Source organism: Loxodonta africana, chromosome 13, assembly GCF_030014295.1.
Source record: "Loxodonta africana isolate mLoxAfr1 chromosome 13, mLoxAfr1.hap2, whole genome shotgun sequence".
Taxonomy (NCBI): domain Eukaryota; kingdom Metazoa; phylum Chordata; class Mammalia; order Proboscidea; family Elephantidae; genus Loxodonta; species Loxodonta africana.
Window position 1 is genome coordinate 41,483,405 of NC_087354.1, and position 14,029 is coordinate 41,497,433.

General features: G+C 47.0%; 1 protein-coding gene across 2 annotated transcripts; it reads left to right on the plus strand.

The window, feature by feature from the left end:
- Positions 1–259: 259 nt before the first annotated feature.
- UBL7 (ubiquitin like 7) lies at positions 260–13,403 on the plus strand. 2 transcript variants are annotated; one of them, XM_010593744.3, is made up of 11 exons: positions 260–317; positions 1,662–1,874; positions 3,002–3,121; positions 6,833–6,915; positions 7,685–7,769; positions 8,339–8,396; positions 9,151–9,284; positions 9,541–9,590; positions 9,850–10,017; positions 10,606–10,728; positions 13,071–13,403. In XM_010593744.3, exons 1-11 carry the CDS (start codon positions 278–280, stop codon positions 13,206–13,208), a joined length of 1,212 nt encoding a protein of 403 aa, XP_010592046.2. In that variant the 5' UTR covers positions 260–277; the 3' UTR covers positions 13,209–13,403. The 2 variants fall into 2 exon arrangements, with proteins under 2 accessions (XP_010592046.2, XP_003413867.1); XM_003413819.4 differs by having other exon boundaries at positions 307–366.
- Positions 13,404–14,029: the final 626 nt, after the last annotated feature.

Consider the following 14,029-nt stretch of genomic DNA (forward strand, 5'->3'; position numbering starts at 1 on the left):
ACCAGACAGCGTTGTGACAACCCGGCATAACCGATGGACTTTATATGCTTCTAAAAAGAGCGTGGGCATCACGAAGCCTCCCTCTGGCGACTAGCGCAGCGGGAGAGTAGCAGAAGACAGGTGCCCTCCCAAAAAAGCAAGAACATACCTCGCGCCAGGGATTTCAAATGGACCCCAGACCACGCCCTTCCCGGAAGCGGAAGCTCCGGAACTGGCACCCCTCGCAGTCCGGATAGTTAAAGGGGCGGGGGCCGCAGCGGGAACTGCAACTCCCAGCATGCCGTGCGGAGCTTCCGATTTCCGGCGAGGGAACCAGAGTGAGTGTTTACACCGGCGGCACTGCGGCCGGTTCCTTCCGCGGGACGGGTGAGGGCGCTGGGCCCCGGGCTGTGGGGCCTCGATTTGTATCCTGCAGTTAGAGGGGCCTACGGGAGCGGTGGGGTTGCCAGAGAGCGTGTCCATGCCTCACACCTAGCTAGCTGTGTGTCCTTGGGCCAGTGACTTCATCTTTCTGGGTCTCGGTTTCTTCTCTAAAATGTGAATGATCATTTTTGCCTCAGGGAACAGTTGTGAGGGTTAAATGACATACCGTATCTAAAAAGACCTGTTCCTTCTGTGAGTCTCTTTGAGGTGGACGCTACCCTGAGAATGCCTTGGCGTCTGCTCGGCAGCCTCACAGCCCCTTCCCCTGGAAGCAGTAATGATGACTTAAACAAGGGCTTGTCCTGCCTTACAAGATTCTTCAACCTTCAGAGTTTCTAATGCATTTTTTGAGCATCCATTATGTGTCAGGCATTGGGACAATAAAGCGAGAAGTTGTAGTGTTTGCCCTCAGAGGTCTCCAAGAATAGTAGGGGAGGCTGAGAAGTAACAGATGTTTGTAGCCCTTTGCCCTGAGGAGGATTGTGGGAACAACAGAGGAAGTAGAGGTAGGAAAGGGAGAGGTGAAGAGGTTGTGTCTGGGTTGGTCTTGGTAGAAGTTTGCTAAGAGGCCAAGAGAGAAAAGGTGTAAAATGATCCGAGAGCATTGTTATGAATGGAAGCTTAATGGAGTGTATTTATGTTTTGGGGGTGGGGACAGGACAGGGCTCTGTCTGGGAGGAAGGTTGGCAGAGGGAGCAGAATGTGAGTGGTTTTGTAAGCCAGGCTATGGAGTTTAGAATTATTCATAGAGGTAGTTTGGAGCCATTGGAGGAGTTCTAAGCAGAAGAGTGACTCAATCAGACTGTGTTTTAAAATGAGGACTAGGACAGCAGCATGGATATTTGATAGAGGAGAAGCAAAAAGTAGGGAACTTGTTACAAACTGTTGTAAAAGTTCAAGCAACACTTGATAGAAAAAAGTCTGAAATAAGGAGGTGTACAAAGGGAGGGGGTTGGATGATCTTGTTTGAACTTGACAACATTCCTGTTAGGTTGCTTAGTGTTTTTAATATCTGCATTAAAGATGAAGAAACTGAGGCCTAGATAGCTGAAATGCCTTGCCCTCTATCACAGGATGCATAAAGAGGACCCCAGATTCAAGTTCTGGCTTTCTGGTGCTGCATCCAGTGCTTTTCTAAGAGTGTTACACTGATTATCTCTCATTCATTTCCTTGATGGGGTGTGGTGGAGTAGGGGTGCAATCTGGCCTTCAACCACTAAAGTTTTGTTCTTTTACAGGGAAAAAGAGAGAGCGTGAAAGAGAGAGAATGTCTCTCTCAGATTGGCACCTGGCGGTGAAGCTGGCTGATCAGCCACTTGCACCAAAGTCCATTCTTCGGTTGCCAGAGACAGAGCTCGGAGAATACTCACTGGGGGGCTATAGTATTTCATTTCTGAAGCAACTCATTGCTGGCAAACTCCAGGAATCTGTTCCAGACCCTGAGCTGATTGGTGAGTCTCTGTGGACGAGGGATGAGCTGCTGCTCTGATCTCTTTTTGGGCAGGAGACATCTGAAATTACAAGAATAAATAAAGATTGTAGAATTTGTTGCCTTTTTTAATGTTAACACTTCAGGATTATGCATCATATTGAACTACTTTATATAAATTTCTTAAACTATGACAGTATTAAATTCTTTCTCTGAAGGTGCAAAAATTTGGGGTGGTAAGGAAGGAGGGGTTGGTCAGAGAAGGCTCCCTAGTATATGGCATTGAGTGTATGGTCTTAAGGAATGATTAGAAGGCTTTTTGTTTGGTTAGTTGGTTAGAGCGAAGGCAGTAAAAAAGGAAAAGAAGATGGCAAGGGCAGTCCAGGTAGAGGAGCTTGTGGTAATTTTTTTTTTTAATTTGTTGTTGAGAATATGCACAGCAAAACATATTCCAATTCAACCGTTTTTACATGTACAGCTCAGCGACACTGATTACATTCTTCAAGTTGTGCAGTCATTCTCACCCTCTTTTTCTGAGTTGTTCCCTCCCCATTAATACAAACCCACTGTCCTCTAAGGTTCCTATCTAATCTTTCGATTGCTCTTGTTAGTTTGATCCCATGTCGCTAGTTCTTAAAAGAGCATAATGCTCAAGGCAGACATTTTTTACTAGTTAAGCTAAAGTACTGTTTGATTTTAAGAGGACTTAAGGGGATATTTTGGTTTAAGTTTTAAAGATTATTTCAGGGCAGTTATTATTATTTTTTTTTATTTCAGGAGTTAATCCAGCCCTCAATTGTTGTAATTTTTAATAACTAAGCTATCCGACTGGCCAAAAGGGTTTTTTCAGGCATACTGGTACTGGGTTCATCCTTTTTTTGTTGTTGAATTTTTTTCCATTCTTTTAAATTGAGCTGTCTTCACAATTTTAAGCTCTAGGACTTTCCTGTGGACAGATTTTGTATAACTGCATTTTGTGAGTTTGTACTTGTTAACAATTGCTAAAATATATTTATTAAATAAGAGTTCTTTTGAAGCTTATATCATTCTCCACTATCTATCCAATCAAGATAAGCTTCTTTGAGGATAGAAACCAGCTATCTAAATTACTTTGAGGAACAACACATAAACAGGCTGCTTCTTTTTTAGATCTGATCTACTGTGGCCGGAAGCTAAAAGATGACCAAACCCTTGACTTCTATGGCATTCAGCCTGGGTCCACAGTCCATGTTCTGCGTAAGTCCTGGCCCGAGCCTGATCAGAAACCAGGTGAGTGAGAGGCTGGCCCTTTGATGGGCAGAACTTCTCTAATATCTATAAGGGAAGGGCCTGGTGTTCTCAAGTCACGAGCTTGGGTGGCGCAAAGGGGTGACTTACTGAGATGGCTGTAGGAGATATTGTTATTTCTTATTGGATTAGGCTTCATTGGTAAACAGAGGCCAGTTTTGACCTTCCTGCCGGCACCACTTCTCTAATTCCTAAGTTCATCACCCACTATTTTCTGTTGAGATGGGGGAGTGTGTGTGTTTATTTAAAACTCCTTTAGGTTCAGAGCTTATTTCTCAGTGAACTTTGTATCCTGTTGTTGTTACCGTTCTCATTAGAAGGAAGCTGGAAACTTCTTGCACTTCTCTAGTGCTGTAGCTTGTTCGCTTCCTACAATTGCCTCAGGTAGTGATTTGCCCAGTCAGCTCACTCCTAGTGTACTAGTCATTTATTTTCCTGAAGCTTGAGAATATTCAAACAGTGTTAAAGTAGCTCTTAGAGAAAATATACAAAGCCTCTAATGCCTTTTTGATTTGTTAATAAAAGGTGCTACTTGAAATTCATAATTTAAAATTTGCATTTTGTGTTTTAAATTACGTTGCCAAGGATAAAGCTAAGCTATGTAAAAGAGACTAGCTTTATTAAACTGGCACTTTGACATACTTTTTTATGACTGGCTATCAGCTTGAAAATTTACTGTGTTTTTCATTTTAAACAAAAAGGACAAAAACATCTTTTGTATTCTGATGGGATGTGAGAAGGAGAAAAGCAACCCCTGATGCCTGGGGGCTGGCCCCGGTACTATCAGCTAGGTCTTGGTGTACTCCTGTTGGTGATAAACAGTTTTGTAGACCATCAGCATCAGACCGGGTCACATACTCGAGACCATGGTGGATCAGAACAAAAATGAGATTCCTATCATGTCTGAACACAGACAAAAACCTGAACATTGTCCAAACTGCAAGAATGACCAAATATCACTACATCCTAGCTAGTATGAGTGACTGCTGCTGCTTTACTGGTTACAGCTTTAGCCTTGCTCTAGTTTTCCATTCTTCTAGATAGCCGATCATAAAATAACCACTTCCTGATAACACCCAATCCAGAGCAAAATCCTGCTTCCTTAAACTTCCCCCAAAATCACACAGTCAAATCCTATAATAAATCATTTCACCACCCTCATATTGAGACAGTATGGTTCCCCATGGTGTGCATTCTCTCTGTCTATTAAAAAAAAAAAAAACCCAAACCCATTGCTGTCAAGTCAATTCTGACTCATAACAACCCTATAGGATAGAGTAGAACTGCCCCATAGGGTTTCTAAGGAGCAGATGGATTTGAATTGCTGATCTTTTGGTTAGCAGCTGTAGCTCTTAACCATGGTGCCACTGGGGCGGTAAGCTCAACTTGTTCAGCTACAGGTGTGCCCCTGATGGTCTTTGGCTGAAGGGTGTTGACAGAAGGAAAAAAACATTTGTTGCTTCTGCAGCTAGGTTTTCTTTGGTGTTTCACTTAATCCATATAGTGGCTCTGCAAGGTAGATAAAAGCATTAGTAATTATTTTATAGGTGAAGAGAAAGGGTTAGAGTGGCATTTCTTTAAGGTCACCTACTTAGAAAAAGAATGCCAAAGCTGAGACACGAACCCAAGTCTTCCTGGTCCAAGAGTGTCAGTCCTTCCACTGGGCTGGCTATCTCCCACTCCCGAAGGGTGAAATTACTTCAGAAACATGATTGAGACATCCATTACACTTAGCTGATTATTGGCTTAAGACATTAAGCGTCCCTTTCCCCGCCTTCTGCCTTAGAGATTTATTTTTGATGCAGGTGGACTTTTTATTGGGAGGTGAAAGTGAACATTTAGATCTGAAAAGAAACTGTTTTTGTGAAGATATTTTAGCTCTTTTATCTCTGAGCACTCCGCTTCTAAGAGCAAGTACATTCCCTGCTCTCCCACTGGGTTAGAGCCTCTAGGAGGAGATACTTGTCAGTCCCGCCCTTACCACCTGGACTCCTTTGGTGGTTCTCCACGGCCAGTCGCAATCCCATCAGGATCTCGGCCTGCCGTTGAGCAGGAGTATATACCCTGAGCTCCAGCCACATAAAACAACTCACGGCTCCTTCAAAGCACCATGTTTTTTTTATTCGTACCTGCCTTTGCACTGTTCTCACTTAGCTTGGAATGCCTTCTCCTCCCAGGAAACAGCTGCTCTACCTTAAAGACCCGCTCAAAGTGGCTCCTCTGGGAGGCAGTGCGGTGTCCTATCTCCTCTCCTCAGTGATGGTTCGCTGCCTCTGTATTCTAGTGCCTGTGATCCACACCTCTGCTGAGGCTCTCAGCATGGCATTGTGTAGAGTGTGTTTGTTCTGATCTCTTTTTCTTGTATTGTTCTAAGAGTTACTTGATGGCAGACTCTTTCATTCTTTGCATTCCTGTCCCTTGCCTAAAACTAGACAAGGAGTGAACGTCTAGTACATGCTTGTTGAATGAATCCATTAGATAATTTACTTAAGATGAATATTTTTCAAGAGACAACCCTCATGATTAGGACTATATGTAAGAACACTGCTGAGAAACCCCGGGGCTGCCATTCACCTTGTTTTGGGAGTGGTGTCCCCCAGCTTGGGCAGTACACAACCTATATAGGCACAAGTGGTGGTCCTCGGTGAAAATAACCACACTTTTAAAAGTGTGATCCAGGGAGAACTGTCCATCTCCCACCCTCCCCCGTTACCTACATTTCCTCACCTTTGAAATGGGCTGATGTCAGGTAATCAAGTATAACTACCAGAAAAACCAAACCAACTTGTAGCGACCCTATAGGACAGCGTAGAACTACCCCATAGTGTTTCCCCAGAACGGCCGGTGGATTTGAACTGCTGACCTTTTGGTTTGCAGCCGTAGCTCTTAACCACTGCCCCACCAGAGATCCAAGTATAATTATAGCAACTGCAAAACTTTCCACATATCTGAATAATAGTCGTCCAGAGACAGAAAAGGAGTTTTGGGCCCCAGGGAAACATTTGCTATCAAGCATGTCATGAAAGTTTGTTAAGAGCCTTGAAAGAACAGCGTGTTTTCTTGGTCCTTCTTGTGTTTTCTTTTGCATTCAAGGTAGTATTCTAGAAGGTTGAAAGAAAATATCAAAGAGAAACAATAACCCATGATGCTGTCGCCCCACCTAAGTGCTCTTCTTCTCCTTGTCCCCTTCCAGCCTTGGACCGTATGCATACTGCCACATTTTACATAGTTATACCAGAGAATGCACGTGCAACTTTGTTCTCTTTCTTTCTCTTAACATATCATGTCAGCGTAGCTCCAGAGGGTTAAGATGGTTTGGAACACTCCTTTAGAATGGCTGCATATGAGTCTACTGAGTTGAATAGATCTTCCGCCTGTTCAAATGTAAGAAGCCTAGAATTCTTGCAGTGGGGTATTGATCAGAACATTCTCTTTCATGTGGTGACGTTCTCCTCTGCTGGAACTTGAATTTGGTTGCTTGTTTTATCTATTGAAATTTTTAAAAGGGAGTGTGGTATTCACACCTGTGGCATAATTGAGCTTTTCGGAATGGGCACTCAAAGTACAGTGGGGTGATGAGGAAGGGGAACTCATAGGCCAGGCTGCACCCAGGCACATGCTGAAGTGATGTTGCAGGTTGGTGGCAGGGCCAGGGCCTGGGCTGTAGGTCGAACGTAAGTGTCTTGTCCTCAGAACCTGTGGACAAAGTGGCTGCCATGAGGGAGTTCCGGGTGCTGCACACTGCCCTGCACAGCAGCTCATCCTACAGAGAGGCGGTGAGTACACCGCGGCCCCCGGCCCTAGACTCCTGCCAGGACTGCAGGAGAGGGTGTGAACACTGGCGAGTGGTGTAGAGTGGGAGCTGGAAGCCCATTGCCATGGCAACCAAGAGTTCCTTGGGGAATCTGTGGGCCTCAGTAGAGCCCTGTCTTCTCCACAGAGGCTCCCTCAGCCAGGTGTTGTTGATTCCCTCTAATGATAATGTTACAACCTGTCCTGTTAGTGGCCTCATGGAAGGAATGTGGTTGCAGCCAAAGGATCCAGCTACTGTTTCTGTGGGCTTTGTTGCTTGCCTCTGGCCAAACTGCCCGCCCGTCGCCCCTTACCTGGATTTATTCTTTAGGGGAAATGGGCTGATGCCTTTGTACAGGAGAGTTGGCAAGTAAAATTAATACAGCTGAGAAACTTCCAGTCTGTATGAGTGTGAAATGGTAGTGGCATGGAGATTGAAAGGGACTTCTGGGGCCTAGGAAAACCTTTGTTAATGGCTTGTAATGAAAGCTTTTATTTTGGAAGTATTAGAACTGTAATTGGGGGAAGAAATCAGAGACTGAAGGTTTACTGTGGTCTTGCTTTTTTTTTTTTTTTTTATTGTTTCTTTGCCCCCCAGTAAGCCACGCTCTCAGAACAAAAAGAGGTTCACCTGTTTCCTGCAGCAGTTGTTCCATTTTGGTGGCTTGTGTGCATACACTTGAGGAGAGAGTGGGTATTCGCAGAGTGGATCACCCTGGTTGGAATGCTTAGCCCTCCCAATTTCTCCTGCAGGTCTTTAAAATGCTCAGTAATAAGGAATCTCTGGATCAGATCATCGTGGCCACCCCAGGCCTCAGCAGTGACCCCATTGCTCTCGGTAAGTACAAGAGTGAACTTGAGAAAGTAGGAATTGTTGGCAAAAGAGAAACCAGGAGAAGGCAATTACTCTAAAGAAACTCTGACCATTGTTTTTTTTTTTTTTTGAAGAAATCGCTGGTCTTGTGAGGAGGAGGAGTAACCAAAATGTGTTAGATATACCCAGCCCTCAAAGAGCTCATTCCCATGTAGAGATCATGGCTTAAATCATAAATGAGGGCAATAGCCCAAACCACAGCCGTTAGGGAAGTGTTGCTGCCAGCCTTCATAGGTCAGGCAAGCACCCAGATGTAGGAGCAAGAAGCAGCTGGAGTGTAATTGGTACTCAGTGTGTGTCTTAAATGCAGGGGGCGGTACTAAGTGGGAAACATCTCCACTGGAACCAGATGGAGCAATAGGATGAAGAGTGCTTGCATTGTGCTGCTTGGTGCTTTGTTTCCTTCTGCCTCTCATGTGGGCTGGCATGTCCTATGTCTTTGTCTAGCCTGTTGCTTTGAGGCCCAAAGCCTCTTCTTCCTTCTGGTTCTGGCCATAAATGCATTCTCTGAGGTGAGCCATGTTCTCTTTTAGGGGTTCTTCAAGACAAGGACCTCTTCTCTGTCTTCGCTGATCCCAACATGCTTGATACGTAAGCATAACCATCCTATTAAGGGGCACCTTATATTTCCTCCCGGAAACCCTGGTGCATAGCGGTTAAGAGCTATGGGTGCTAACCCAAAAAGGTCAGCAGTTCGAATCCACCAGGCACTCCCTGGAAACTGTATGGGGCAGTTCTACTCTGTCCTATAGGGTTGCTATGAGCCGGGGTTATATTTCCTCACGTGGTTGGGCCAGAAACCTAATTGCTCTGGCCTAGGAAACCTAAACCCTAAGAGTAATGGGTTCTGCTCTTGGAGCCCATTCCCAGTCTGTCACCAAGCCTGTCTTCTAAATATGTCAGGTTGGTGTGGAGGAGAGAAAGAGCAAGGGCTCCTTGGGGGACGACAAAGCCCAAGGACAGGGAGTGTGTGGAGAGTGTGGAGCTAAAGCAGGAGTCTGAAGGAGAGGGCTTTGCGTACCTGGCTCAGTTTAGATTTCATGCTGGGGAGCCTTTAAAGGATTTTAAGCTGGAGGGAAGGAGAAACATGCATAGGTTGATGAAATTTTAGTGCTAAAAGGGACAGTAGAGGTTATGTCCTCTTTTTTGCAAATGAAGAAGCTGAGCCCCTCCCCGGGAAGAGAGGGGGCCTGTCACAGATCGCCAGTGAAGAGTCAGACCAGAGACTGAACCTGGGCAGCCCAGAGGACTTGATTGTTGTGAGGGCCACCCAGAAGTCCTGTTCCCCTGCCGTGGCTGAGGGTGTTCTGTTCTTCCCAGTCACCCTTGGATTTCTTCCTGCCAGGTTGGTGCCTGCCCACCCGGCCCTGGTCAATGCCATCGTGCTGGTTCTGCACTCGGTGGCGGGCAGCACCCCACTGCCGGGGGCTGACTCCTCTTCCCGGAGCATGGCCTCCAGCTCCTACCGGGACATGCCAGGTGAGCCCCAGGAAAGTGTCAGGTGGGCCCTCGGCAGCCGGCAATGCCGGGATGTGCTTTCCTCAGCAGCTATGTATAGCTCTGGCAGAGGGCGTTCCTTGGGAACTCTCGGTTTAAGTCAGGAAGTGCATCTGTCCTGTAATTTTCCAAAGGGAGAGATGAAAATAGGAATTTGTAGAGTAATTTGAGCTGAGATTTTGGAGCTGTGCCTGTGCTTTTCTGTTCTTCCTCCTGAAATCTGTTTTCCCTCCCTCAGGTGGCTTCCTGTTTGAAGGGCTCTCAGATGACGAGGACGACTTTCACCCAGTAAGTGGTCTGGCTGCCTGCCATTTGGGGGAGGTGGTGCCTGAGATGTGTGCCTGGCTGAGACCTGGCACTCCCAAGCCTGGGGTGGACATTGTCCTTGGGTTGTCAAGCCCATGTCATACTGTTCCTTTTTCTGGATTCCTTTGTGAACCTGGAAGCTTAGAGAGTCTCCCTAAGAGCTATTCCTGGAATGGGGGTGGTGGTCATCGGGGAATTCCACAGTGCCGCTTCCCTGATTCTGGGTGCCTCCCTTCTCCAGAGCGCCAGGTCCACGCCCTCTAGCAGCACACCCAGCTCTCGCCCAGCCTCCTTGGGGTACAGTGGAGCTGCTGGGCCCCGACCCATCACCCAGAGCGAGCTGGCCACCGCCCTGGCCCTGGCCAGCACTCCGGAGAGCAGCTCTCACACGCCGACTCCTGGCACCCAGGTATGGAGAGAGGGCTGGCAAGATCTCAGCCAGCCCCAGGAGAGAAGCTCCTAGTGGTTGGATGGGTTTGCCTCTGCCGACTCTGGAGTTCAGTCTGTACTGAGCTCTGCCTGGAGCCCGAGTGGGGACTTCTCACTGCACTTCCAGGGGAGTTTCCTCTCACACTTTTTTTTAGGATTGAGAAGTCTGGGGTTCAGCACAGTCCTGATTGGTTCCTTCTGGTAGTTGAAGACTCTCCTCACATAATATGTCCTTCCACATCTTTGCCAGGGCTCGGAAATCACCTGCTTAAGCATTCCTGGTGCCAGGTCTATCCCAGCTTCTGAGTTATCTCTCCCAGTGCTGGGGGTCCAGGCTGGATCAGAGGCTTGGATTCCAATTCCCCAGAGCAGAAGAGAGTGGAACCTGTCTTGCCTATCTTTAGAGCTTTTGGGGTCTTTTATGCGATTGTCTCATGGGCAAGCCCGTGTTGTGAGGAAGTAGTGAGGTACCTCAGGGGCACCGCAGGGTGATATCTCAGCAGTGGGTATCTGCTGTTAGACTGAGGTAGCTTGGAGGGTGGTACTGACTGCACCAATATGTCTCTAGGGCCATTCCTCAGGGACTTCACCAATGTCCTCCGGTGTCCAGTCAGGGACGCCCATCACCAACGACCTCTTCAGCCAAGCCCTACAACACGCTCTGCAGGCCTCTGGGCAGCCCAGCCTCCAGGTCAGTCTTCCCCACTTCCTGTTTCCCATGGGGCTTCATAGTTACATTGGATTCCAGGCATTTTTCCGCTCCCTGGAGGTCCTTCCCATTTGGCATGCTCCTCTCTAGGTACAGCAGGGGCATGGCAGTGTGACAGGTGAGGAGTGCACCCAGCAAGGGCTATTGTCCTCTGGCCTGCATTCTCACACCCGATGACCATGGCCTGACACCACTGACTGCCTGGCTTAGAAAACCATGGGAGTTTAGTCAAGGAGTCATTCATTGATTTATTCCGTGAGTGTTGACTGAGCATTGAACATGTACATACTAGGCCTGGGTACAGACGCTGGGGCTAGAGGTGAGACAGTCGTCTTCCCTGCCATGGAGAGCACAGGCAGTTACTGAACTGGGGGAGCAGCAAGGCAGAATCCCAGCCAGGCTGGAGGTGAGGTCTGAAGAAGGGATGTCTGAGCTGATTACCGCAGAATTAGTTAGAGGCTAGCCAGGCAGGATAGGGGATATTGGGAGTTGGAAGGATGACTTCTAGGCAGAGGCAGCTACCTCTTTGAGCAAATGCATGGAGGTATGTGTGACATACTCAAAACCACAAGGCCTGGTGTAAAAGATCCTGAGGTGAAGCCAGAGAAACAGAGCAGGAGCCTGAGGATGAGGGGCCTTGAATGCCAAGCTGAGGAGATTAGACTCAGTCTAGCAGTCCTGTGAGACACCATTCACTCTGCTTCATAGAAAGGCCCTCTGTAGCTAAGTGGAAGACCCGAGGGACAGGTATTACTGCATGCTGCCCTGCACCAGCTGGTTACTTCATGTTGGTTTCCCTTACCCCTCACAATAAGCCTGTGGCATAAGTGACATGTCTGTAACTTGCCCAGGGTCACAAAGCTATTGAGTAGTAGAGATGGTTCAAGTTTTCTTGTTGTTTCTACTACCTGCGTGGTCCTCGTGGACAGCCAGGGTAAGAGGAGCAGGCAGCTAGTCTTTTCTTGTTTCTGTACCTTCCTGAGCTGGGCACCTGCTCAATTTGCTGTCCCACTCAGGAGCTTTCCGTGGCTCTGCCTAGCCACTGAGTGGATTTGTGTGTTTTTCTAAGCAGTCTCACCCCTGCCAACCTTTCCAAATTTACATTTCATCCCCACTGCCTTCTCCTTCCCACGTGTGAACACATTTTTTTCCTGACTAAGCTGGGCACTTCCCTCCTGCTGTGAAATGTCAATGGAGCCATGAAAGTAATAGAAGAAAGTGTGGGGGAAGTTCCTTACATCTTTGTAGTAGAGAAGGCCCTTCGTAGCTGAAATGCAAAAATCCAGAAGCCATGAAACAAAAGAGTAAAAAATTTTTTTTCTGTGACTTAACACAAATTTATTCTCTTAACGTTTTGGAAGTCCAAGAGTAATAAATTTTTAGTTCACAAAAGTGAAAATTTCTGCATGGTAAGCCAAACAAAACAAGCAAAGCCTAAAGGCTAACAGCAATCTGGGAAAAAGCCTGTAGCATGTATTTGAAAAGGACAAATCTCACTGCTATGTAGAGGCTCTAGAAATTTAGGGCCAATAGCCCCATAGAAAAATGGGCACAGGTTGTGAACAGACAGTTCACTGAAATGGAAACAGAGGGCCTTAAACCTGTGAAATTCTTAGCAGCCCCATTTCCAGGAATTTACCCTAGAGATGTACGTGCCATGTAGAAATGCCATTTGTACGGTTAGTCACTGCAGCATTGTTGGTAACAGCACAAGATGGGGCATAGTGCAGTGAATACCCATAGGATGAAATACCATACATTAAAGAAAAGTTTCTTTATGTCTTGGCATGAAAAGATCTTTTAGATTGCATATATATATATATATATATTTTATATTAAAAAAGGAGGTGGGGAAAGGTATAGAACAGAGGTATATGAAAAGGGTAAATGTATTTCCCCATAGAAACAAATCAAATTCGTTATCTAGGGTGAGGATGGGAGTGGCTGAGAGTAAGATTTTTCACTGTATTCGTGTTCAAAAATGAAATAATTTAAAGATTTATTCACCCCCGTTTATTTATAGGTATATGTGTGTGTATGTATGCCTGTCTATATTTGTGGATATATATATCAGGGGAGAAACAAGTAACTTAGTCTCTTAGAATTTAGACATTAAGTAATTTGTGCTTTCTCTCTTGATCCTTATGCTAAAATTTCCCTTTTTTCTTATAAAACTTTGGATTTGTTCTCCAAACCCTCAAGCCCATCTTCTAGCCTTCCTACAGAAACATTGCTGTAGGAATCCCATCTTCCTTTCTGGGCCCGAAATGAGTTATCCTCAGGATCCCTGCTAACAGCTTCTGCTTGTTTCTGTCTTTCCACAGAGCCAATGGCAGCCCCAGCTGCAGCAGCTGCGTGACATGGGCATCCAGGATGACGAGTTGAGCCTACGGGCCCTGCAGGCCACTGGGGGGGACATCCAAGCCGCCCTGGAGCTCATCTTTGCTGGAGGAGCCCCCTAAACTCCCAGCTCCTCCCCAGCCCTCATCAGGCTGCAAAGGCTCCTGCCCATGGGAGGCACTTGTGAAGGTGCCACCATCTGTCCTCTCCCCAATACACCTGCCTGATGGTCCACTCTCTCTGCTTTGTCCAATGTGTGCCCTTTCTGGCTGATCTTTGCTGGCAGAGGCAGTGGGTAGCAAGGGATATAGGTCTTGGTGCTGTGGTATAAGGGGGCTTGCAGGCCCCTGGTTCTGGGCCCTGGATGGAGAATTTTAGACACAGGTCATGGGGATTACTTCACCTGTGTGATGTCCACATTCACTTTCATGAGAAGTTTCTAGCAATAGCCCTGGGATCTTTTGGTGCTTTGAGATGTGGCATTCTCAGAGTGTGCCCAAGGCTAGAACAGGGCTGCTGCCCAATCTTCAGGGTGGCTGCTGTCATGACCAGCACAGGCACATGTTTCTGAGATGGCCACAGTCTGGGGAGAGGCTGGGTAGACCTTCAGAGGAGCAGGTGAGGGCAGCGTGCCCTCCACATCACTCCCTCTCCCAAAGGCTTCCAGAAGATTCCTTGCCCTCCCTGGGCCTAGCCTCACCAAGCACTCCTTGATGTCTCTTGTAATGATGCCAGAATCCAGGCCTAAGAGCTGCGTCAGGAGGCTGGGCCCTCTTCTCTGTCCTGAAGGCATAAATACAAGAGCAGTTAAATAACAATACTAAACAACAGCACCAACACGAGCAGGGCTCAGCTTTAATATTGAAGGGAGGGCACCAACCCCCAAGCTGCTGCTCCATCTGCCTGCATTCTTATTCCCCCGGCACAGCGTTCCCTGCGCGTC

Excerpts from the sequence above, each read along its gene's own strand:
- UBL7 (XM_010593744.3), top strand. The coding sequence starts at position 278 with ATGCCGTGCGGAGCTTCCGATTTCCGGCGAGGGAACCAGA. Across the intron at positions 6,916-7,684 it reads GCTCATCCTACAGAGAGGCG|GTCTTTAAAATGCTCAGTAA; the intron begins GTGAGTACACCG and ends TTTCTCCTGCAG. Across the intron at positions 9,591-9,849 it reads ACGAGGACGACTTTCACCCA|AGCGCCAGGTCCACGCCCTC; the intron begins GTAAGTGGTCTG and ends TCCCTTCTCCAG.